Source organism: Stenella coeruleoalba, assembly GCF_951394435.1.
Source record: "Stenella coeruleoalba genome assembly, chromosome: 1".
NCBI classification, from domain to species: Eukaryota; Metazoa; Chordata; class Mammalia; order Artiodactyla; family Delphinidae; genus Stenella; species Stenella coeruleoalba.
This window is the reverse complement of record NC_137169.1, coordinates 172,358,595-172,382,394: the sequence shown is the minus strand read 5'-3', so window position 1 is coordinate 172,382,394 and position 23,800 is coordinate 172,358,595. Positions and strand designations below refer to the sequence as shown.

General features: G+C 36.8%; 1 protein-coding gene across 4 annotated transcripts in view; it reads left to right on the top strand.

The window, feature by feature from the left end:
• The window catches only part of SWT1 (SWT1 RNA endoribonuclease homolog), a 94,713-nt gene extending 70,936 nt beyond the window's left edge, over nucleotides 1-23,777 (top strand). For 2 of the 4 annotated variants that reach the window (XM_079914133.1, XM_079914132.1), the window contains 3 exons: nucleotides 1,683-1,749; nucleotides 5,725-5,789; nucleotides 19,095-20,149. In XM_079914133.1, coding sequence (XP_079770259.1) covers nucleotides 1,683-1,749; nucleotides 5,725-5,789; nucleotides 19,095-19,224 — 262 coding nt within the window. In that variant the 3' untranslated portion in view covers nucleotides 19,225-20,149. The other 2 variants (XR_013827231.1, XM_079914134.1) reach the window with 2 other exon arrangements.
• The last annotated feature ends 23 nt before the right edge of the window (nucleotides 23,778-23,800 follow it).

Here is a 23,800-nt window from a genome sequence, read left to right as displayed (position 1 = left end):
TGCACCGTGAGGCATGCAGGATCTCAGCTCCCCAACCAGGGATCAAACCCGTGCCCTTTGCATTGGGAGCACAGAGTCTTAACCACTGGACCTCCAGGGAAGACCCATAGGCAGATATTTGTTTGTTCTTAAAGATATTCTGTATGTGTCTCCTCCAAAAGAGTATGACCCATTTAAAAATTTGACTATATCCTGAGAAATTATTTATAAAAGCTCTCCCACAAGTCTGATGAGGGCCAACTTGTTTAAAGATCTAATTAAGTTTATTGAGATGAGTTAACTCTAATGTCTGACAGCATCAAGCATTGGCAAGGATGTGAGAACCTAGAGACACTGTTGTAATTAAAAGGCACTTGGAATTTAAGAATTAATTGGGGTGGATTGATTTCTCATAAGTTAAATCATCATGAACTTATTCTGTGGCTTGAAAGTATTAGGCATTAGATGGTAATAGTTGTTATTGTTACTATTTTATATATACATATATATAGTACTTGCTGTATATCAGACACTGTTATAAAGACTTTACAGTAACTTGTTTAATTGTCACTATAATCCTATGAAGTAAAGACTGTCACCATCCTCATTTAGCAGATAAGGAAAATAAGTCGCACAGAACTCACTCAAGAACGCAGAACCCAGGCAGACATTGCTCTTAACCACTTTACCATAATGAAAGGACTGCTTTCCTTTTCTTTCCCTTTTTTCAAAAGAAAAAAAATTCATCTTGAAAGAATTAAAAAAATACTTAGTATAAGAAAATGAGAATTAATACTTTACCGCTAGAGGGAGAAACATGGTCTTCCATTTCCTTCTTTTTATTTCTTGTTTCCATTTTATGTTTTTATGTTACTTTATTTATTTATTTTTTCACGGTACTCGGGCCGGGCCTCTCACTGTTGTGGCCTCTCCCGGTGCGGAGCACAGGCTCTGGACGCGCAGGCTCAGCAGCCATGGCTCACGGGCCCAGCCGCTCCGCGGCATGTGGGATCTTACCGGACCGGGGCACGCACCCGTGTCCCCTGCATCGTCAGGCGGACTCTCAACTACTGCGCCACCAGGGAAGCCCTGTTTTTATGTTATTTTTATGAGTCAGTGTTACTTCTAACAACTGACATAGTCTGATTACTAATGCTTTTTCATCAACTGCTACGCTGTTAGTTCAAATAGTATTATTTGAATTTAGTCACAGAATCTTTATTAGGATTTTTTTTTATGTGTTTGATAGTTTATATCAGTTGTCCACTTGGATTGGTTGCACATTTTTGTGGAAAATCTTTAAGCTTTATCTGCAGCTTAAAAGATAAGGAGTGTAAAGGTACTTCACATTTCTACCTACCTTTTGAAAAATATGTATCATTGTAACTCAAAATGTGAACTATAATTTCATGTTAGAATGCTAATGGTTGTTGATTAACTGATGATGTAAATATTAATATAAGTAAACAAAAATCTTTTAATAATTTGATATCAATTGATAATCGATATTTGTTGAAGTAAGCTCATGGTTTTATAACTGTAATTGATAAATAAAGCCCCCAAAAGATTGTAAACATTTTAATAAGCTTGTTATACAATAAGGTATCTCTCACAGTATGAATATGTGCTGGGAGAAAAGTTCAAGGTATTGTTTTTTCTTAAATCATTCATTCTTCCTCCTTTGTTTTTATTTTATTTTTTAGGATTTTGGCACCCAGTAGTAATTATCAAGATGTTGAGACCCTCTATAACTTCCTAATCAAGTATGAGGTAGGAGAAATATTTTTAAATGTTGATCATATTTCCATTATAATCAAGCTTTAATATAAACAAACATAGGTGTTCTAAAATGTAATCAAATGCTATTTAATTGATATTTGCTTTAAATTCTTGAATGCCACAGAAGTTTGCCAGTGCCAGTCAGTTTTTTTCTTTTTTTCATTCTCTAAGTAAAAACATACAGTAGAGACCTATAATAATACACTTTATCCAACACAGAATTGTTTCTCATCAGGGGTGCTGTTGGCATTTTGGACAGGTCATTTCTTCATTGTGTGGAACGTTGCAGGATGCTTTAACATCTCTGCTCCTCAGATACTAAATGCCAGTAGCTCCCCCAGTCAGTGTGACAAGCAAAAATATCTTCCCACCGCACCCCACTCACTCAGATGGCCCCTAGGGAGGAAGAACCACCTCCGGTTGAGAACTACTGATTGCTGAAAAAGAAAGCTATAATTTAGTTTCCTCCATAGCAGCAGTATAGACCTTGGAATTAAAGTTCTGGTGAGGCTCCAGTGTATTTTGTAAATTAATCTGCATGCTTTTCTTATCCTTGTTGATCCAAGGAAAGTATTCTGTTGATCTTCAGTTTTTGTTTGCCTAAAGTTCTTTACCCATGTGCCCATATATTCTTTCTTTTTAAGTGTGTGTGTGTTTAATTTTTAAAATACTCTAAATAAAGGAATATGACATATTTTCAGGTGTCACTTTTCTTATGGAGTCAAACTTCTTTAAATATATTTCTTCACTTTTATTCCTGGTTAGCTCTTTATTTAACTTTTTTATGCCACATCTTACATTAAGAACCTAGTGACTAAGAACACAGACTCTGAAGTCAAACTACTCATGTTCAAATGTTGCCGCCTATTAACTGTATGATCTTAGACGAGTTATTTAATTCTCTTTGCCTCAGTTGCTTCATCTGTAAAATGGGAATAACATAAGTAGATAAATTACAGCTATTCTTTAAAGACTAAATAATATATATAAAGTACTCCAAACAGTACCAAGCACAGAGTAAGTGTTCAATAAGTGTTACTTATTTTATTTAAGGAAAGAGTGGTTGTTTACATGTACTTTTTTAAAGTTACATGTACTTTTTAAATCATCTCTTTTGAGATGATTCAGTGAAATAATTATTTCATTATACTTTCTGAATTTCAAATTCAATAAAAATATATTTGTAGAAACAATGGGGACAATTTTAAAATCACATATCCTTGAAAAATCTGATATATAGGTCTTCTTTGGATTTAGTGCTTTCTGTTGCTGAGAGCATTAGGAGAAAATACCCAACTTGCTATTTATAAGAATATGTGGATCTGAGTCCCAGATTTTGAAAGTATTTCTCTTAGCAGAACTTCCTCCCCAGTACCAGTTACTACATTGGATATATTTGTCTCACATCATAAACAGTGATACAACGATTTAAATTTTTTAAGATGTTTGGCTATTTTTATACTTAACCTTTGCCTTCTGATCTTGATTTTTTAAGAATTAAAAATAATATAGTCATTTCTGATATTTGGCATTCACTGTAAATAGTACAGCTAAGAATTAACGACACCAATTCCATAATCCATTTACAATCACAACTCTAACGTTTACTGATGGGGAGGCATCTTTTAGCTCTTTGTTTTCTGGGAATTATTAAATGATATTTAATAGCGTAATTTAAAATGTCCCAATATGAGTAATTTAAAATGTCTTGTATCAATTAATGAATAGAATGAAATGGTATATTTCAGGCTAGAACCTGTGATGTATGTCATGAATTTGTGTTTCAGTTTTCCTTTATTAGTAGTAGATTAACTGCCTACTTTTTAAGTCATCTGCTGTAACCTGGAGCCACATCACACTTACACTCCAGCCACGTTCTGGGATAAGTGTCTAAATGTACGTGGATGATTGTTTTTTAAAGTAAAGATAAATCTAAATACTTTTTGCTAAAAATCTACTAATGGCTTCAAAAACTATTTTGTATTCATATTATATCAGGTTCAAAATCAGTTCTTCAGCTGATTTTTCTTAGCAGTTGATAGAGAATAGATAATTCCATTCATCTTCTGATCAAAGATCTGCAGTGTTGATTGTTGAAATTTGCTGGCCTAAGTTTGGATACATTATAGGTCCTAGCATGTTGGGGCAGTAGTGAAAATATCAAAGGCCCTTGAGACCAGGGCAGAATATGTAAAGAAATAGGAATTGGACTGGTCGATAAGTTAACTCTAAATGTATATTTTAGAACATTTTTGGAAGATTATTTTAATAAAAATTATAAAGTACTTAATCATGATCAATTATACACCAATTTCATAAATCATTAAATATAATAGTAAATATTATGTATAATTAAATAACATTAAATTATATATAAATATATAATCCTAATTTTAAGTGAAAATTTAGGATTATATACATTTCAACTGTTATATTTAAAAACTATGTGTTTTTAACCTTCAGTGAATGGAACATTTTCTATACAAATATGGTGACCTTATGAAAATACTGAGGAAGCTCGTAGAACTTTTGCAAATAAGCAAAACCCTAAAATCCATAGAAAACTTTCATGATATAAATCTTTAAAGTAGTGTTAATTAAATCTGGGTAGGAGCATTTTTCCTCATCAAAAAACTGCATACGGGGCTTCCCTGGTGGCGCAGTGGTTGAGAGTCCGCCTGCCGATGCAGGGGACACAGGTTCGTGCCCCGATCCGGGAAGATCCCACATGCCGCGGAGTGGCTAGGCCCGTGAGCCATGGCCGCTGAGCCTGTGCGTCCGGAACCTGTGCTCCGCAATGGGAGAGGCCACAACAGTGAGAGGCCTGCGTACAGCAAAAAAAAAACAAAAACAAAAACAAAAAAAACCTGCATACGGCTAATAATAGCTTGAGTATTTTTAAAAGTAAATTGAATAGAAGATAGTCTCATTTAGTTTCCCTTCACTAATACAGAATCTCTAAAAACTTAGACACTGGGTTATATCTTGAGTAATCTGATAAAAAGAATTTCCTTCTACAAATTTCCAGATTGTTCCTTGCAACTTAAGTACAATACTGTCTAAATCAGTGGTAAGTCGCAAGAAATACAGGATTCCTTCAGTGTGTTCTCCACGTGTGCCACAACAAGTTTTTGTATGATGAAGGACTTTTATATTTTTATAGTGTTGTAAATTGTCTCTGAATTATAATATTTATAAACTTAAACATATTAGTTTAAATACTTAGACCTCAGTAGTCTGAAAAACACATTTCTTCAGAAAATGTCTATAAATCAGGCTTTTTCCTAAACAGGTAGATCTTTCCACACAGTTTATAACCTTAGTGTTTAAATGAAAGTTATTCAGTAATAACTTTCAGAAGTGTCAATCATAGTATTCAAATATTGTTAGAGTTGAATATTTAACTTTTTCTTTCAGCTTGAATTATTTCTATTCATGAAATAAGAGCTGGCTGATTCTGCTTACAGTAGTCTACCTATGGAACCCCAGATCTACTCTAGTCTTTTAAGTACAGCTGTTAAAATTTTTTTTAACAATTTATTTACTTCTCCCAGAAAATAAATATTGAATAAATACATTAGGGCTAGGCTAATTGATGCATGAATCTGTTGATAAGAGCCAGTAGTGGTAGAATTTAGTGTTTCATGTACTACACGTTTTTTTCTGTCCGTTTGATGTATAAAATGATCATCTGCTTTTTGAGATTCCCACTAACCTCAGGACCATCTCACTTCTTCTGGTTCTGTGAACAGATTAAGTTGTAACAATAGGACTAATATTTTTACACATAGTTCAGTGTTAGTATTATGGTCACTGATCTTCTAATTGTTATTATTTAGTCCTTTTTATGCAAAAACTAGAAACTTGACATTCTGCTTCCTCAGAATATGGGCCATTCTAATTGTGCTCTCACCACTCATTTGACTTAATATGCATTTTAAATAGCTATATCTTGGTTCTTTTCAGGTAAATAAAAATGTCAAATTTACTGCCCAGGAACTTTATGATTGTGTTTCACAGGCTGAGTATCGGTAAGTCATATCTGTGTGTAGATATATCAGTGTAACACTCTTTTACCATGTATAGCACCACTTGGTGGTGGTGCTGAAGGGTTCTTTTTACGTCTTCACTAAACTATGACATTTTTTTAACCTTTCTAAATATGAAATATACATACATAAGAGCTGTGTGTGTATGTATGTATGCATATAGCAAGTTTAAGTTTGAAAGTGGTTCTCAAGCTTTGGGGCATCAAGGTTCTTTTATATTTTTTAAAAATACTGAACACCCCTAAGAGCTTTTGTTTATGTGGGTCTTATCTATCTAAATTTACTGTATTAGAAATTAGAATTGAGAAATTTAAAAATATTCATTTAAAAATAACAGCTAATTACATGTTATGTTAAGTAACATAATTATGAAAATAATTTTTCCCAAACACAAAATATTACTTACAAGCATGGCGTTGTAAGAGATTTTTGCAAATCTCTTAATGTCTGACTTAATAGAAGACAGGTAGATTCTCATTGCTTCTTTTGCATTTAGTCTCAGTAATCCCATGTTACATATCTATGGAAAACTGTTGTACACTCTCATAAGGACAAGAATTCAAAAGGCAAATCACGTCTTAGTCTTACGGAAATACTTTGACCTCACAGACCCTTTGAAAGAGTCTACATTCCCCAGTCTATGTTTTGAAGAACAGCTCGTATAAAGAATACTCATATGCCTGCCATTCAGTTGATAAAATAGACCTTTACCCACCTTTATTTGTATCCTCCCTCCCATGTTCTCCTTAGTGGGGATATATACGTAGTACGCACAGGGTATAGGTGTAAAGCCCTTCAATCCTGGGCCAAGGCAGACAAATTCATGAGGATTAGATACCCATTTAACCCTTCCAGGGTTGCCCTCCAGTCCCATAACCCCTGCCCCCAACCCCCAACCCATATTGTTTTTTTTTTATAATTTTATTGAAGTACAGTTGATTTACAGTGTTGTGTTAATTTCTGCTGTACAGCAAAGTGACTCAGTTATACATATATATTTATATTCTTTTTCATATTCTTTTCCATTATGGTTTATCACAGGATATTGAATATAGTTCTCTGTGTTATATGGTAGGACTTTGTTGTTTATCCATTCTAAATGTAATAGTTTGCATCTGCTAACCCCCAACTCACAATCCTTCCCTCCCCGACCCCGCCTCCCCCTTGGCAAACACAAGTCTGTTCTCTGTATCTGTGAGTCTGTTTTTGTTTCAAAGATATGTTCATTTGTGTCATATTTTAGATTCCACGTGTAAGTGATATCATATCTTTCTGACTTACTTCACTTAAAAGGTCCATCCCTGTTGCTGCAAATGGCATTATTTCATTCTTTTTTATGGCTGAGTAATATTCCATCGTGTGTGTGTGTATGTCTGTGTGTGTGTGTGTGTGTGTATACCACATCTTTCTCCATTCATCTGTCAGTGGACATTTAGGTTGTATCCATGTCTTGGCTATTGTAAATAGTACTGCTGTGAACACAGGGCTGCATGTATCTTTTCAAATTATAGCTTTGTCTGGGTGTATGCCCAGGAGTGGGATTGCTGGATCATATGGCAACTCTATTTTTAGTTTTTTGAAGAACCTCCATACTGTTTTCCACGGTGGCTGCACCAATTTACATTCCCACCAACAGTGTAAAAGGGTTCCCTTTTCTCCACACCCATTTCCATTCTGACTGGTGTGAGATGGTACCTCATTGTAATTTTGATTTGCATTTCTCTATTAATTGGGGATGATGAGCATCTTTTCATGTGCCTACTGGCCGTCTGTATGTCTTCTTTGGAGAAATGTCTATTTAGGTCTTCTGTTCATTTTTCGATTGGGTTGTTTGTATTTGTTGTTGTTGAGTTGTATGAGCTGTTTGTATACTTTGGAAAGTAAGCTGTTGCCAGTCGCATCATTTGCCAATATTTTCTCCCATTCTGTAGGTTGTCTTTTCATTTTGTTTATGGTTTCCTTTGCTGTGCAAAAGCTTATAAGTTTGATTAGGTCCCATTTGTTTATATTTGCTTTTATTTCTGTTGCCTTGAGAGACTGACCAAAGAAAACATTGCTACGATTTATGTCAGAGAATGTTTTGCCTATGTTTTCTTTTAGGAGTTTTATGGTGTCTTGTCTTATATTTAAGTCTTTAAGCCATGTTGAGTTTATTTTTGTGTATGGTGTGAGGGTGTGTTCTAGCTTCATTGGTTTACATACAGCTGTCCAACTTTCCCAGCCCCACTTGCTGAAGGGACTGTCTTTACCCACTGTATATTCTTGCCTCCTTTGTAGAAGATTAATTGTCCATTGGTGTGTGGATTTATTTCTGGGCTCTCTATTCTGTTCCATTGATCCATATTGTTTTGTTTGTTTGTTTTTACTTAAAAATTTTATTTATTATGTAATCAATATAATACATGCTTATAAAAATGCAGAAATTGCAGATAAATTTCATTTTTTAATATACTTTTACATAGATTATACTGTATATATATGGTTCTGTATACTATTTATTTTCCAACTTAACAAACCTCAAAAACCCACACCTCTGTAACCAGAATCTCAACAAGCATCATTTTTAATGTCTATATATACTTACATTGTCTAAATATACCATGATTCGGTTAAGTATTTCCTTAAATGTTGGACATTGACCATATTTCCATTTTTAAACCACTTTATGTAATACTGTGTTCAGTATCTGCAGAAATCTTTGACCATGTTTCTATTTCTTTAGACTATGAACATCTTAAAAGATCTTGATAATCTGTTGACAAATTCTTCTCCCCAAAGATTCTCGTAGTTTATTTTTGAAACTACTAATGTATAAAGAAGTATTTAGGGTTCTTGTCAAAATACTAGCTTTACCAAAATTTTTCTTTTCTTTTTCCCATCACACCATTCTGCCCTTTAGCTCATGTTAAAGGTGGGGAAGGGGGCTGGTGGATGGGGAGGAAAGACAGCCAAAAAACAAACAAAAATTACATACAATAATGGTGGTCATATATTCTACAAGTGATAGCCATTTTCAAATTTTCCATCAGCCTCCATCTTTAAAGGGACCCTCTCAGATGATATGAATGGGGAATCAAGGCTTATTTTGTTTTTATTTATTTTTTGAATTTTATTTTATTTATTTTTTTATACAGCAGGTTCTTATTAGTTTTCTATTTTATACATATTAGAGTATATATGTCAATCCCAATCTCCCAATTCATCCTACCACCACCACCACCCCTGCCACTTCCCCCCCTTCATGTCCATACATTTGTTCTCTACATCTGTGTCTCCATTTCTGCCCTGCAAACCGTTTCATCTGTACCATTTTTCTAGGTTCCACATATATGCGTTAATATACAATATTTGTTTTTCTCTTTCTGATTTACTTCACTCTGTATGACAGTCTCTAGATCCATCCACATCTCTACAAATGACCCAATTTCGTTCCTTCTTATGGCTGAGTAATATTCCGTTGTATATATGTACCACATCTTCTTTATCCATTCGTCTGTCGATAGGCATTTAGGTTGCTTTCATGACCTGTCTATTGTAAATAGTGCTGCAATGAACATTGGGGTGCATGTGTATTTTTGAATTATAGTTTTCTCTGTGTATATGCCCAGTAGTGGGATTGCTGGGTCCTATGGTAATTCTATTTTTGGTTTTTTAAGGAACCTCCATGCTGTTCTCCATAGTGGCTGTATCAATTTACATTCCCACCAACAGTGCAAGAGGGTTCCCTTTTCTCCACACCCTCTCCAGCATTTGTTGTTTGTATATTTTCTGATGATGCCCATTCTAACTGGTGTGAGGTGATACCTCATTGTAGTTTTGATTTGCATTTCTCTAATAATTAGTGATGTTGAGCAGCTTTTCATGTGCTTCTTGGCCATCTGTATGTCTTCTTTGGAGAAATGTCTATTTAGGTCTTCTGCCCATTTTTGGATTGGGTTGTTTGTTTTTTTAATATTGAGCTGCATGAGCTGTTTATATATTTTGGAGATTAATCCTTTGTCTGTTGATTCATTTGCAAATATTTTCTCCCATTCTGAGGGTTGTCTTTTTGTCTTGTTTGTAGTTTCCTTTGCTTTGCAAAAGCTTTTAAGTTTCATTAGGTCCCATTTGTTTATACTTCCATTACTCTAGGAGGTGGATCAAAAGAGATCTTGCTGTGATTTATGTCAAAGAGTGTTCTTCCTATATTTTCCTCTAAGTGTTTTATAGTGTCCGGTCTTACATTTAGGTCTTTAATCCATTTTGAGTTTATTTTTGTGTATGGTGTTAGGGAGTGTTCTAATTTCATTCTTTTACATGCATGTAGCTGTCCAGTTTTCCCAGCACCACTTATTGAAGAGACTGTCTTTTCTCCATGGTATATCCTTGCCTCCTTTGTCATAGATTAGTTGACCATAGGTGCATGGGTTCCTCTCTAGGCTTTCTCTCCTGTTCCATTTATCTATATTTCTATTTTTGTGCCGATACTATATTGTTTTGATTACTGTAGCTTTGTAGTATAGTCTGAAGTCAGGGAGTCTTGATTCCTCCACCTCCGTTTTCTTCCCACAAGACTGCTTCGTCTATTCGGGGTCTTTTGTGTCTCCATACAAATTTTAAGATTTTTTGTTACAGTTCTGTAAAAAAAATGCCATTGGTAATTTGATAGGGATTGCATTGAATCTGTAGATTGCTTTGGGTAGAATAGTCATTTTCACAATATTGATTCTTCCAATCCAAGAACATGGTATATCTCTCCATCTGTTTGTGTCATCTTGATTTCTTTCATCAGTGTCTTATAGTTTTCTGAATACTGGTCTTTTACCTCCTTAGGTAGGTTTATTCCTAGGTATTTAATTATTTTTGTTGCAGTGGTGAATGGGATTGTTTCCTTAATTTCTCCTCTGATCTTCTGTTGTTAGTGTATAGGAATGTGAGAGATTTCTGTGCATTAATTTAGTATTCTGCAACTTTACCATATTCATTGATTAGCTTTAGTAGTTTTCTGGTGGCATCTTTAGGATTCTCTATGTATAGTATCATGTCGTCTACAAACAGTGCCAGCTTTACTTCTTCTTTTCCATTGTATTCCTTTTATTTCTTTTACTTCTCTGATTGCAGTGGCTAGGACTTCCAAAACTGTGTTGAATAATAGTGGCTAGAATGGACATCCTTTTCTTGTTCCTGATGTTAGAGGAAATGCTTTCAGTTTTTCACCATTGAGAATGATGTTTGCTGTGGGTTTGTTGTATATGGCCTTTATTATGTTGAGGTAGGTTCCCTCTATGCCTGCTTTCTGGAGAGTTTTTATCATAAGTGGGTGTTGAATTTTGTCAGAAGCTTTTCTGCATCTATTGAGATGATCATATGGTTTTTCTTCTTCAGTTTGTTAATATGGTGTATCACATTGATTGATTTGCATATACTGAAGAATCCTTGCATCCCTTCATCATGGTGTATGATCCTTTCAGTGTGTTGTTGGATTCTGTTTGCTAGTATTTTGTTGAGGATTTTTGCATCTATATTCATCAGTGATATTGGTCTGTAATTCTCTTTTTTAGTAGTATCCTTATCTGGTTTTGGTATCAGAGTGATGGTGCCTTCATAGAATATGTTTGGGAATGTTGCTTCCTCTGCAATTTTTTAGAAGAGTTTGAGAAGGATAGGTGTTAGCTCTTCTCTAAATGTTTGATAGAATTCACCTGTGAAGCCATCTGGTCCTAGACTTTTGTTCGTTGAAAGATTTTTAATCACAGTTTCAATTTCATTACTTGAGATTGGTCTGTTCATATTTTCTGTTTCTTCCTGTTTCAGTCTTGGAAGGTTTTACCTTTCTAAGAATTTGTCCATTTCTTCCAGATTGTCCATTTTCTTGGCATAGAATTGCTTGTAGTAGTCTCTTATGATACTTTGTATTTCTGTGGTGTCTGTTGTAACTTCTCCTTTTTCATTTCTAATTTTATTGATTTGAGTCCTCTCTTGTTGAGTCTGGCTAAAGGTTTATCAATTTTGTTTACCTTCTCAAAGAACCAGCTTTTAGTTTTCTTGATCTTTGCTATTGTTTTCTTTGTTTCTGTTTCATTTATTTCTGCTCTGATCTTTATGATTTCTTTCCTTCGACTAACTTTGGGTTTTGTTTGTTCTTCTTTCTCTAGTTCCTTTGGGTGTAAGGTTAGATTGTTTTTTTGAGATTTCTCTTGTTTCTTGAGGTAGGCTTGTATTGCTACAATCTTCCCTCTTAGAACTGCTTTTGCTGCATCCCATAGGTTTTGGATCGTCGTGTTTTTGTTGTCTTTTTTCTCTAGGTATTTTTTGTTTCCTCCTCGATTTCTTCTTTGATCTCTTGGTTATTTAGTAACATATTGTTTAACCTCTATGTGTTTGTGTTTTTTACGTTTTTTTCCCTGTAATCGATTTCTAATCTTATAGCGTTGTGGTCGGAAAAGATGCTTGATATGATTTCTGTTTTCTTAAATTTACCAAGGCTTGATTTGTGACCCAAGATGTGATCTATCCTGGAGGATGTTCCATGTGCACTTGAGAAGAAAGTGTAATCTGCTGTGTTTGGATGGAATGTCCTATAAATATCAATTAAATCTATCTGGTCTATTATGTCATTTAAAGCTTGTGTTTCTTTATTAATTTTCTGTCTGGATGATCTGTCCATTGGAGTAAGGGAGGTGTTAACATCCCCCGCTATTGTTGTGTTACTGTCAGTTTCCTCTTTTATAGCAGTTAGCAGTTGCCTTATGTATTGAGTTGCTTCTATGTTGGGTGCATATATATTTATAACTGTTATATCTTCTTCTTGGATTGATCTCTTGATCATTATGTAGTGTCCTTCCTTGTCTCTTGTAACATTCTTTATTTTTAAGTCTATTTTATCTGATATGAGTATTGCTACTCCAGCTTTCTTTTGATTTCCACTTGCATGTAATATCTTTTTCCATCTCCTCACTTTCAGTCTGTATGTGTCCTAGGTCTGATGTGGGTCTCTTGTAGACAGCGTATGTATGGGTCTTGTTTTTGTATCCATTCAGCGAGCCTGTGTCTTTTGATTGGAGCATTTAATCCATTCACATTTAAGGTAATTATCGATGTGTATGTTCCTGTTACCATTTTCTTAATTGTTATGGGTTTGTGTTTGTTGGTCCTTTTCTTCTTTTGTGTCTCCCCCTTAGAGAATTTCCTTTAGCATTTGTTATAGAGCTGATTTGGTGGTGCTGAATTCTCTTAACTTTTTTGTCTGTAAAGCTTTTGATTTCTCTGTCGAATCTGAATGAGATCCTTGCTGGGTAGAGTAATCTTGGTTGTAGGTTCTTCCCTTTCATCACTTTAAATATATCGCGCCGCTCCCTTCTGGCTTGTAGAGTTTCTGTTGAGAAATCAGCTGTTAACCTTATGGGAGTTCCCTTGTATGTTATTTGTCGTTTTCCCTTGTTGCTTTCAATAATTTTTCTTTGTCTTTAATGTTTGTCAATTTGATTACTATGTGTCTCGGCCTGTTTCTCCTTGGGTTTATCCTGCCTGGGACTCTCTGCGCTTCCTGGACTTGGGTGGCTATTTCCTAACCATGTTAGGGACGTTTTCGACTGTAATCTCTTCACATATTTTCTCAGGTCCTTTCTCTCTTTCTTCTCCTTCTGGGACCCCTATAAATGCGAATGTTGTTGCACTTAATGTTGTCCCAAAGGTCTCTTAGGCTGTCTTCATTTCTTTTCATTGTTTTTTCTTTATTCCTTTCTGCAGCAGTGAATTCCACCGTTCTGTCTTCCAGGTCACTTATCCGTTTTTTGCCTCAGTTATTCTGCTATTGATTCCTTCTAGTGTAGTTTTCATTTCCGTTATTGTATTGTTCATCTCTGTTTGTTTGTTCTTTAATTCTTCTAGGTCTTTGTTAAACATTTCTTGCATCTTCTCAATCTTTGCCTCCATTCTTTTTCCAAGGTCCTGGATCATCTTCACTATTATTATTCTGAATTCTTTTTCTGGAAGGTTGCTATCTCCACTTCATTTAGTTGTTTTTCTGGGATTTTAGCTTGTTACTTCATCTGGTACAAAGTTCTCTGCCTTTTCATTTTGTCTGTCTTTCTGCGAATGTGGTTTTCCTTCCACAGGCTGCAGAATTGTTCTTCTTGCTTCTGCTGTCTGCCCTCTTCGTATTGTTCCTTATTTCAACATTGAGATTCATCCACATTGAGGCATGGAGCAATAGTCAGTTTACACTCAGTTCTATTATAACATGACATATGTGTTTCTAAGTATCACTGTTATGCAGATTGCATACTGCATACTGAACTATGCAAATTCATGCAATAAAAGCCACAGGTCTCATAGAAAAGGTGGAGTTGGGGTACATCACTCACAAACTTAATAAGTGGGCTTCCCTGGTGGCGCAGTGGTTGAGAGTCTGCCTGCTGATGCAAGGGACACGGGTTCGTGCCCCGGTCCGGGAAGATCCCACATGCCGCGGAGCGGCTGGGCCCGTGAGCCATGGCCGCTGGGCCTGCGCGTCCAGAGCCTGTGTTCTGCAACAGGAGAGGCCACAACAGTGAGAGGCCCATGTACTGAAAAAAAAAAAAAACAACTTAATAAAGGACATTGAAAAAAAGATAGGAACCTAATCTAAATAGTATCACAGTTTTACACATTTTAGGACACATTGGTCCTAAAATGGTTAAAAAATGGTTAAAAAATACATAAGTCCTAAAATAAATCTAACACTTTACCTTTAAAAGAAGGTGAAGTTTGCTATGGACGTGATCATAGGAAAGGTTGTAGCCTGTGGATTAGTGTGATGTGGTAGAATCTGAAATTGGATATAAGGGTGTAGCACCAGATATGAATAGTTGTGGCTCATAACAGGAGGAAAGCTGAGGTAGCTGGTACGTATTTGAAGTACGTGCATGTGTGTATTGTGTGTATTCCTAAGCAGTTTGGTTCAGCTGCGGTGCAGTTTTCTCTGTTCATCTAGCATTTTTCACTGTTGAAATCCTGTTTAAGAAAATGCAAAATTTTTGTTGTGCTCAAATTGTTCCTTAATGTATTGATGGTGTTGCAACAAATTCTTGTGTTCTAAACAAGAGCTGTAACAGAACTGATGGTATTTTTACTGCTATGTAATGTGCCACTGTATCACTAAACCACAGTTTATTTGCCATTTGTAATTTGCAGATATATTTGTGTAGCTATAAAATTGTATGAGAAGACATGGTGACAGAGTTAATTATCAAGGTGCTTCTACTGGTAAAACTCTAGATTGATAAATATATTTGATGATATCAAGACACTAGGATTGATAATCATACACAAATGTTATTAGGCAGCATAACTATGAAAATTCACTCACTCACTAGATTAAAGTAGGTTTTCTAAGAAAATCTGAAGCCAGTGGGGCATGCATTATCTGTTGCAGCTGAGGGTGAAAATGGTTTTTTACCCTGATATTCAGACTCTCAATTAATCAGTTGTACTCTTATTTATATATCTTTACAAATACTCCACATTTAAAGATTTGTGTACATGAGATTTGTGTCAAAAATACAATGTCTTCCAACCTTAGTGATACTTTTGAAGGTGTAGAAAGGTCACCATATATAACTTGGAGGGCAGAGTCCCTTGCAGGATGGTTTCAATCAAGTGTCTAAAATTATTTTGACTTCAGCTTACTGTTTAAATACTTCGGAGGTTTTGGTTTTTTGTTTGTTTGTTTTTTGCAGGGGGGAGGGTGCAAGGGTCAAGCTTGAATGTTCAAAGTTAAAGTGGTAGTACCCATTTTTCTCTTTGTTTTCCCTCCACTTACTATGCCAGGGATTTGAATTATGATATTAATTAATAAGCTCCCTCTTATATCCTAAAAGTGTGAGTTTTAAGAGAAATCAAATACATCTAATATCTTGAATGCATTAGAAAATGGGGATTGCTGTTCAACGGGCTTTTGGTTATTAGCTTTTAGATTTGTTACTCTGTTGTTTGTTTTGAAATTATTTGCCATATTTTCAGTGAATGGTCCCTCCCATATTAGCCTCTGGTGTACTCCACAGCTCATGTAAGCTGCCAGAAGACAGAGGTTCTTTTCGTTTCAGTAGTCTATACTAGACACAGAGCCAAACACAATAGATACGAGGTAGCAGAGTTTCCCTGTGACTCAGAGGTGAGAACAGAAGAATGATTTAACTTGGCAAAGACAGTTACTTAGATTGTCTGAATTTGCTAATCTTTGTTTTTGATTTGTAAAGTGTTCCTTGTGAAGGAAGAGGCTATGATGTGCCCAACACCATATTTATTGCAATAGGGAGGAAATTAAGTAGCTCAAGAACAGAAAACTATTTTGTAGGTTCTGATAAAGCAAGTAATTAAGGTTTCAGATTGAAAGTAGCTTTGATCAAAAGTTGAATTCCATGACACAGTAGAACCTTGATGTTTATATGTATAAATCAGTGTTTTCTGTCTTCTGCAGTTTGTAGGTTCTTTGTTATAGCTTTTGCTCTTGCCAGTGGGGTCTGAGCACTGCTTACCCTGAGCAGATGAGGAGTTTGCTCAGAAAATCCAGGATGGTAAATTATAACAAGATTATCAAACAAATATCTTGTGTGTGATATCTTCTACATATATGAGAAATAGGAACAGTATTTAATTCACTTTGTTTGACAGAATGTTCTGACATATTGGCAAGACAAGTCTCTAAGGTCATTTTTTCTATGTGAAATGCACATTAGTTTGTGACATCAGCTCCATAAAGTACCTGGCGTATCCACGTAATATGCCGCCTGAGGCATGTGTATCAGGAGCAGCCTTGTTTTCCTTCTAGCAGGTGCTTTCAGGGATTACTGCTTTCTGACTCCAGGAATTGGCTCCATGGTAGTATCTTCTAGATTACATTAGAGCTGTGGTTCCTGGACCTGAGTGTCAGCACCACCTGGGAACTTGCAAGGAATGCAAACTCTAAGGCTCCAGCCCAGACCTTCTGAATCAGAAACTGTTTATATACTGTTTTTATATGCACTACACTGTATTCCATTTTTCCTTTATTTGAGATGCACATTGCAAATGTATAGAAACATTGAGAGAGTTGTAAAACATATCCATTGTAGACTTTTTTCTTGTACCTAAAAAGGATTTTGGAAAAACTGCATCAAATATTGGAGTTAGGGCACTTAAATTCACTACTGCCATGCCACTTTGACAAAACTAGCTATGGAAATGAGTCAGATAACCACTGGAATTATTTTTTAATTGATCTGATCAAGTTTCCAGTTATTTTGACCCATCTGAGATTTGGTCAAATTAAGTTTGATACTCATAATAGGACAATTTAGAAAGACAGCGGCAGTTCTTTAGAAGTTTCATGAGCAATATAGAATTGCAGAACTAGAAGCAACCTCCAGTCTCGAGCTTTGTTCCAGAAAGGATTAGGAGTTGGGATTGTTTAGTTTGGAAAAGAGAAATAGGGTCACTATAAGGGACATAAAATATTTGTACTATTAGAAGAAATAAGAATAGCAACTTTTTGTTTTGTTTTAATTTAGGCAGACAGGTCAGATAGGTAGTTTTTTAAGGCCCAATGTAAAGGAAGAACTTTCTAGCAATTAAGAGATATCAAAATATGTAATGGCCTTTCTCTCAGTTGTAAATATCTCATCACCTGGAGGTGAAAGCCAAGGTGAGATGATTCATTGGGGATGCTACAGAATGGTAGACAAAAGTGTTAATATTCTGCCATATCTAATATTCTGCCATTCTGCATACAATCCACAGGGAAAAGGAACTCAAGAATTACTATCTTCATAGTCTAGTATAGACCCAACACATGTGATGAAAAACACCTGGTACTTTCCTCAGCCAGCAATGACAACTTGATGCAGGAAGCAAAATCTGTAGGTGATAATCCATTGTCAGAATGCTGACTCCCACAAGTAAAACCAAATGCCATTAGGATGAAAAGAGGGGATAGGGCTCTCCTCTTAGCTATGAGAGGAGGAAAAAAGAGGAGAAGAAAAAGAAAAGACATCGAAATAGATTAGAAGTCTAGTTACTAAGGAATTTTCTTCCACATGTGGAATAAGTAACCAAGAACAGGAATAGGGGCCTGCCCTTTTTATTTCATTTTCAAGTTTATAAGAAGACATTTTACATCTCTCCAATTTTGGACCTCTTAGGGTCTTCGGAAAATCATTTTCTGAGCAGTTATAAAGAACTGGCAACGACATAACACTGATTTTAAGCACTCCAAATGCAGGAAACAGGACTAGAGTAACACAAAGCCAAAAGTCAGGTTTCAGCCAGCCCCAGGGAAGCCACACGTCTTCAGGAAGTGAGGCTGCTCAAAATACAGTGTATTTACTTTGCTGCGGCTCCTAGCTCTCATCCTAGTCCTTGAGCTCTGATTGACTTCTTTTTTCTTCATACCCTGCATCAAGGGATCCGTGAGGGAGGAGGGGCAGTGTGCAAAGGCAGCTGGAAGTCCTCCCCGACACTCTGGACATGGTTCAGAGCAATCTTAGAAGCCAAAGAAGTCATAACAGTGTAATTTTCATAACTGCCATTTCTTGAACACCTTTATATACCAGATGCTGTACTGGGTACTGGGTATTCTTCGTGAACTTATGTAGACCATCTCTCAATAGATTTAAATAGGTTTCCATGAGATTTGAACTCTATAGACACCATGTATAATGGATTGGTGCTCTAACCGATAACTTAAAGACCTCACAGCTTGTAGGCCTCCTGTCAGCTTTTGAGAGTCCAGCCAGGCTTCATCTTAGATAAAATTGTGAGTAGTCATGGCAAATATCAGGCCTTTACTCCCTGCTTCCCCACCTCTGGTTTAGAGTAATTATCTAGTATTCATTTGTTAATGACTAGGTTACCTATCTTGACAATTCTCTTTAAGAGTTGAAGCTCTGTCAACTTCCTATCCCCTCACCAGTGTCTGTTCCTGTCTGGAGTTGCACCCTCTTAGTATCCTCCAGTTTACCTGTTCTCTAACTCCCAAGCCAAATAAAACAAAAATATGTGATCTACTCCACAGCGTTCTTGTTGACAGCAGGTCTGCCATGGGAAGCTTTATTCCTGAATGAAGGAATTGCACCAAAATCATCTCCATGTTGACTGTCTGCGAACCCGTGCTGCTAAGTGCTTATCCTCCCATGTTGTTTGGTTTGGGCTAAGGATCCATAACTTTGGCATTTTCGCTCTCAGATATCAAATAATGTATTTCAACTCCCAGTGTTCTCCTGTTGTATTAAGATTTTTTTTATTTATCTGACTAGCTCTCTTGTAGTGATATAAAATTTCTTTATCCCCTAGGGAAAAGTTAACCATCGGATGCCGCCAGCTGGTTGAGATGGAACACACCATGCAACAGTGCAATGCCTCCGTCTATATGGAGGCCAAAAACAGGGGATGGTGTGAAGACATGCTCAACTATAGAACCTAGGTGCTGATTTTGTAACTTAGAAGGAATGCATCTGTCTTCAGGAACAACAGAGTAGCTTTCAACCTTTTGTGCCAAACCCGGGAGACTTGCAAGAAATGTCTTAAGAAATGTCTCAAATGTCAATGTCTCATAAGTACAAAAAGATGATTGCCTATTTCTGACAACCTCATTGAGGTTCTGATGTGTCCATTGTGGGATAAACTGTGAACTCAACTTGTCTGAAGTTGACTTTACCTCCCTACCTCTACTCCTAATACTGAGCCAGTGTGTCTAAGGAAAGGAGAGCCATCTTTTTGGTCATCTTAGGGCAAGAGCCACTGCGGCATCTGAGGAAGGCCCAGGACACAGTGTTAGCATCTCTCTCAACAATAAATATGGGTATGTGACCAGAGACGTTTCCAAACCTCAAGAAAGAATTAGGACATGACCATGCTCACCATATTCCACAAGAGAAATCTTACCCTGGGCTGTTCTATGATCAAACTGTCTTCCATGTAGACATAATACGTAATACGTATCCCTTCTACTTCCCCCAAGGTAAGGGAAGTAGAATTTTGACTTCGGCTCCAACTTGCTGCAGTAGCCTCTTTTCTTCCCTGACCTTGTCACTTCTCAGTGCATTTCTCATGGGATAAACAGGGAGACCCCTCTGCTCAGTGTCCTCTTAAATGTGAAACAGCATGGATTTATCAGGTAGCAGTGGCTGATGTTTGCCCCTGGCTAAACCAAGTGTTTAACTGACTTCTTTAGTTATAAATACCATCTATGGAAATCCTTGTTTACTAAAGTATATTATGCTTTTGTTAATACATTAGATTAAATCTAATTTGGTATTCTATTATAAATGTTAATTTATTTTTTTTAAAAAGCAATGAATTATTTTTAGTGATTTTGCTTTTCATTTTACTTCCAAATTTTTTTTCTGAACTGCATACAGGTATGATTATAAAAGTGAACCTCCAATGAAAGAGAACTATGCAGGATGCCCACTAGCAGGAAGAAGGATCCGATGAGCTTTGTTTGCTTAGAAAGCCACACCTCCTCCTGGGGCTCAAAGTGCCCTCAGGGATATGAGCCTGGGTAGAAGGAGAAGCTTCCAGAGCACCTCTGCTGTCTGCCTCTTTCCTTTTCCATCCCCTCCCCCTACCAAATATGTCTTCAGACTTTTATCCCTCAGCTGCTTCTAGTTGTTATTGAGTTTTGCCCTGCTTTGTTTTTGTTGCTGTTGTTGTTGTTTTGGTCGCAGCTTGCAGGATCTTAGTTCCCTGACTAGGGATTGAACCGTGGGCCACTGCAGTGAAAGCGCAGAGTCCTAACCCCTGGACTGCCAGGGAACTCCTTGCTGTGCTTTATTACCTCCCTTTTTCTCTCTTATCTTTTTAATATGTTATACTTTTTAGGAAATTTCTTTTCACTCCTATCATCTGAATACTTCTACGTATTTCACCCTACGCATGTGGATTTTAATTTTATCCTAATCTATGTGTCTTTCACTTTGTGTGTTAATGTGTCAATTTTCAACCTTTTTTAAATTTTTTTTTTTTTTTTTTTTTTTTTTTTGCGGTACGCGGGCCTCTCACTGTTGTGGCCTCTCCTGTTGCGGAGCACAGGCTCCAGATGCGCAGGCTCAGCGGCCATGGCTCACGGGCCCAGCCGCTCCGCGGCATGTGGGATCTTCCCGGACCGGGGCATGAACCCATGTCCCCTGCATCGGCAGGCAGACTCTCAACCACTGCGCCACCAGGGAAGCCCTAAATATTTATTTTGATATGTGAAAATGTTTTAACTTTCTAGTCTTATTTTTATCTTTAGAAGACATTCTTTAAAATTTTTTTAGTGTTTGTTTCTTTGAAATGTAAGGGTTTTGGGGGTTTTTTTTCTTCTTTTTGTTGCCTTCTTTTCTTATCTTAAACTTTAATTTATACTTTTTTTCTAACAGTACAGTGTGGGAGTTGAGGTATCCCTTTCCTCCCATCCCCTGCTTGCTCTTTTCTGGGTCTCCCCTCTGGATTGGAGTAACTCAGTTGACATAAGGATCCTAAGCCCCACCTTGGTAAGTTTGTTTTCATGGGAAATTATCATATCTTTAGAACTCCAGGTTTTAAAATCTCCATTCAGTAAACATAGCTATTATATTTGGGGCAGAAGCTTCATAAGCATGCCATGAACCAGAAGGGACTGATGGGAAAAGTCACATGAGGGCAAGGGCTCTCTACATAAAGTCTTGCCTTAGTGAGAAGCTGGTGATAACTTCCTGAGAAGCATCCCTGAGGATTTTGACAGCAAAGTTCCTGGAACCATTTTACTGTAGCCTTTTCCAGCTTACCTCCACAAGATAGTCCATTTCCTTCTGGAAAGGACCAGGGAGGGTCCCCTGGCTTGGCCAGGCCACAGCTCTTCCAGCATTCTGAGCCAAAGAAAAGTTGGCTAAAGACTTAGAGTCTGTTGTACCCTACTGGGTCCTCCTGTTAGGACCTGCAGTGGGCACTTGGGACTGCACAGATTGGAACTTCATAGATGGGTTAATTTCACTCTCCTATCATTGTCTTTGCCTGTCATGAAAGACAGGGGACACAAGACAAACCTGAAACTTTATTTCCTTGATCTTTTGGCCATCATCTTAAAACACAAGTTCTTTCACCCTTTCAGGGTTGATCCACAATTATTTAGTGTCGTGGTCTCCCTTAAGAACCTAGCTTTTATTGTTCATACTCCTGATGTGACATCTCCCCACGCCCACCTATCTATTGGAGCCTTTTAGCTCCCTACCGTGTGAGATGGGATGAAGTTACCTTTATCTTCTCAGAGGGAATATACCTCACTACTGAATAATGAAATGCATCCTCCACTTAGGAAGTGCTGCCACCCATACTCCTTTTCCGATTTAGATTGGACTGACAGTCCAGTCTCCCTCCCAGTTGGTGGCTCTTTAAGCTATTTTGCCAACAAACAACAAAAAACCCCACTCCAGTGAAAATAAGCAACTCCATGAGCTTAAGCAGAATTTACAGCTATGAACCTATAAGGTAAGGCAGTAAGACACTCAAAATCTCAGTTACCAACATGGCTCGCTGCTCCTAACTACAAACCAAATTCAGTATCCTAGCCTTCGCAACTCTTATTGTAGACTAATGGTTATCGCTGAACTACATTAACTCAGTACATACCCTTGCATGGCCCGTGGGGATGAACGGTTCCCTGATGTGATTTCCAGTCAGGTAAAATATTGACATGTCCTAGACTTTTTAAAAAAGGCTTTTCCCTTTAAAGGTTTGGTTAAGCTAGAAAGACAAAACTTTTTCAAGTGTAAAACTGTAGTTTTGAGTTTTGTCAAACACAATCACATAATCACCAGCACACTCAAGTAATGAGTTCCATTGCTCCTCGAAATTCCCTTGTGCCCCTTTGTAGCCAACTCCCATCCCCATCTCAGGAAGCCACTGATGTGTCTGCTATCCATGTAGCTCTTTTCCAGAATGCTATGCAAATGGAGGCTTTTGAAGCTGGCTTTTCACTTAGCATGATGCTTCTGAGGATCCATCCATGTTGTTTTATCAATAAATACTTCAGTGTTTTTATTCCTGAGTAGTATTCCATTTTATTCATGTACCCTTCCATTCATTCGCCAGTTGGAAGGATATTTGAATTTTCAGTTTTTGGTGATTATGAATAAAGCTGCTATATTCATACACAGGTTTCTGTAAGAACAGGTTTTCATTTCACTTGGATAAATACCTAGGAATGGGATTACTGTGTCATAGGATATTTAACTTTATAAAAAACTGTCAAACTTTTTCCAAACTGACCTTACAATTTTGTAATTCCTCCAGCAATTTGAGAGCTCCAGTTGTCATTTTGCTTTTTACATTTTCCTAATGATCTGTGACAGTAAGCATGTTTTCATGTTATTATTAGACTCCATTTATCTTCTTTGGTGGAGTGTCTTGTTCTAAACCTTTTGCCCATTTGAAAACTGGATGGTTTTATTGAGCTTAGAGAGCTCTGGATGCAAATCCCTTATCAGATGTTTTCTTTCAAGCCTGTACCTTGTAAGGATTTGGCATCACTTTTGGTTAAGATAGAGACAGAACACTTGCATAATGCAGAAGGTAGATCTTACTATCATGATTTGAGAGTAGCCTTAATGGATAGCTGGCCCTGTTAATTATTGATTGGATGACCACCATTACATTTGATAGATGCCTTCAAACTTGGCAACTCTTATTCTTAACTTGCAGGACAGTTCAGTTCATCTCGTAAGAAGTTTCAGTCTCTCGCTCACTGAAGTTTGGTATTCTGTGTGCCTTTCTCCAGGCTAAAATTGTATTAGTCCTGTTGTTCTCTCTGAGCAAATATCTTGTATTTCCACAAGATGTCAACTCTGTATATACTCAGCTTAATAACCGAGCTTTTGCTTCTCACCCTTATTCAAACCCCCAATAGAGAATTGAGCTCCTAACAGTGAAGCCTAAGTACTTTATTGGCCATTGTGCTAGTAACGGTAAGTTAAAGAACCCATGATATGCACTTGAATACATCCCTCTCTTTATGTACTCTACTTATTGCTCAATGTATC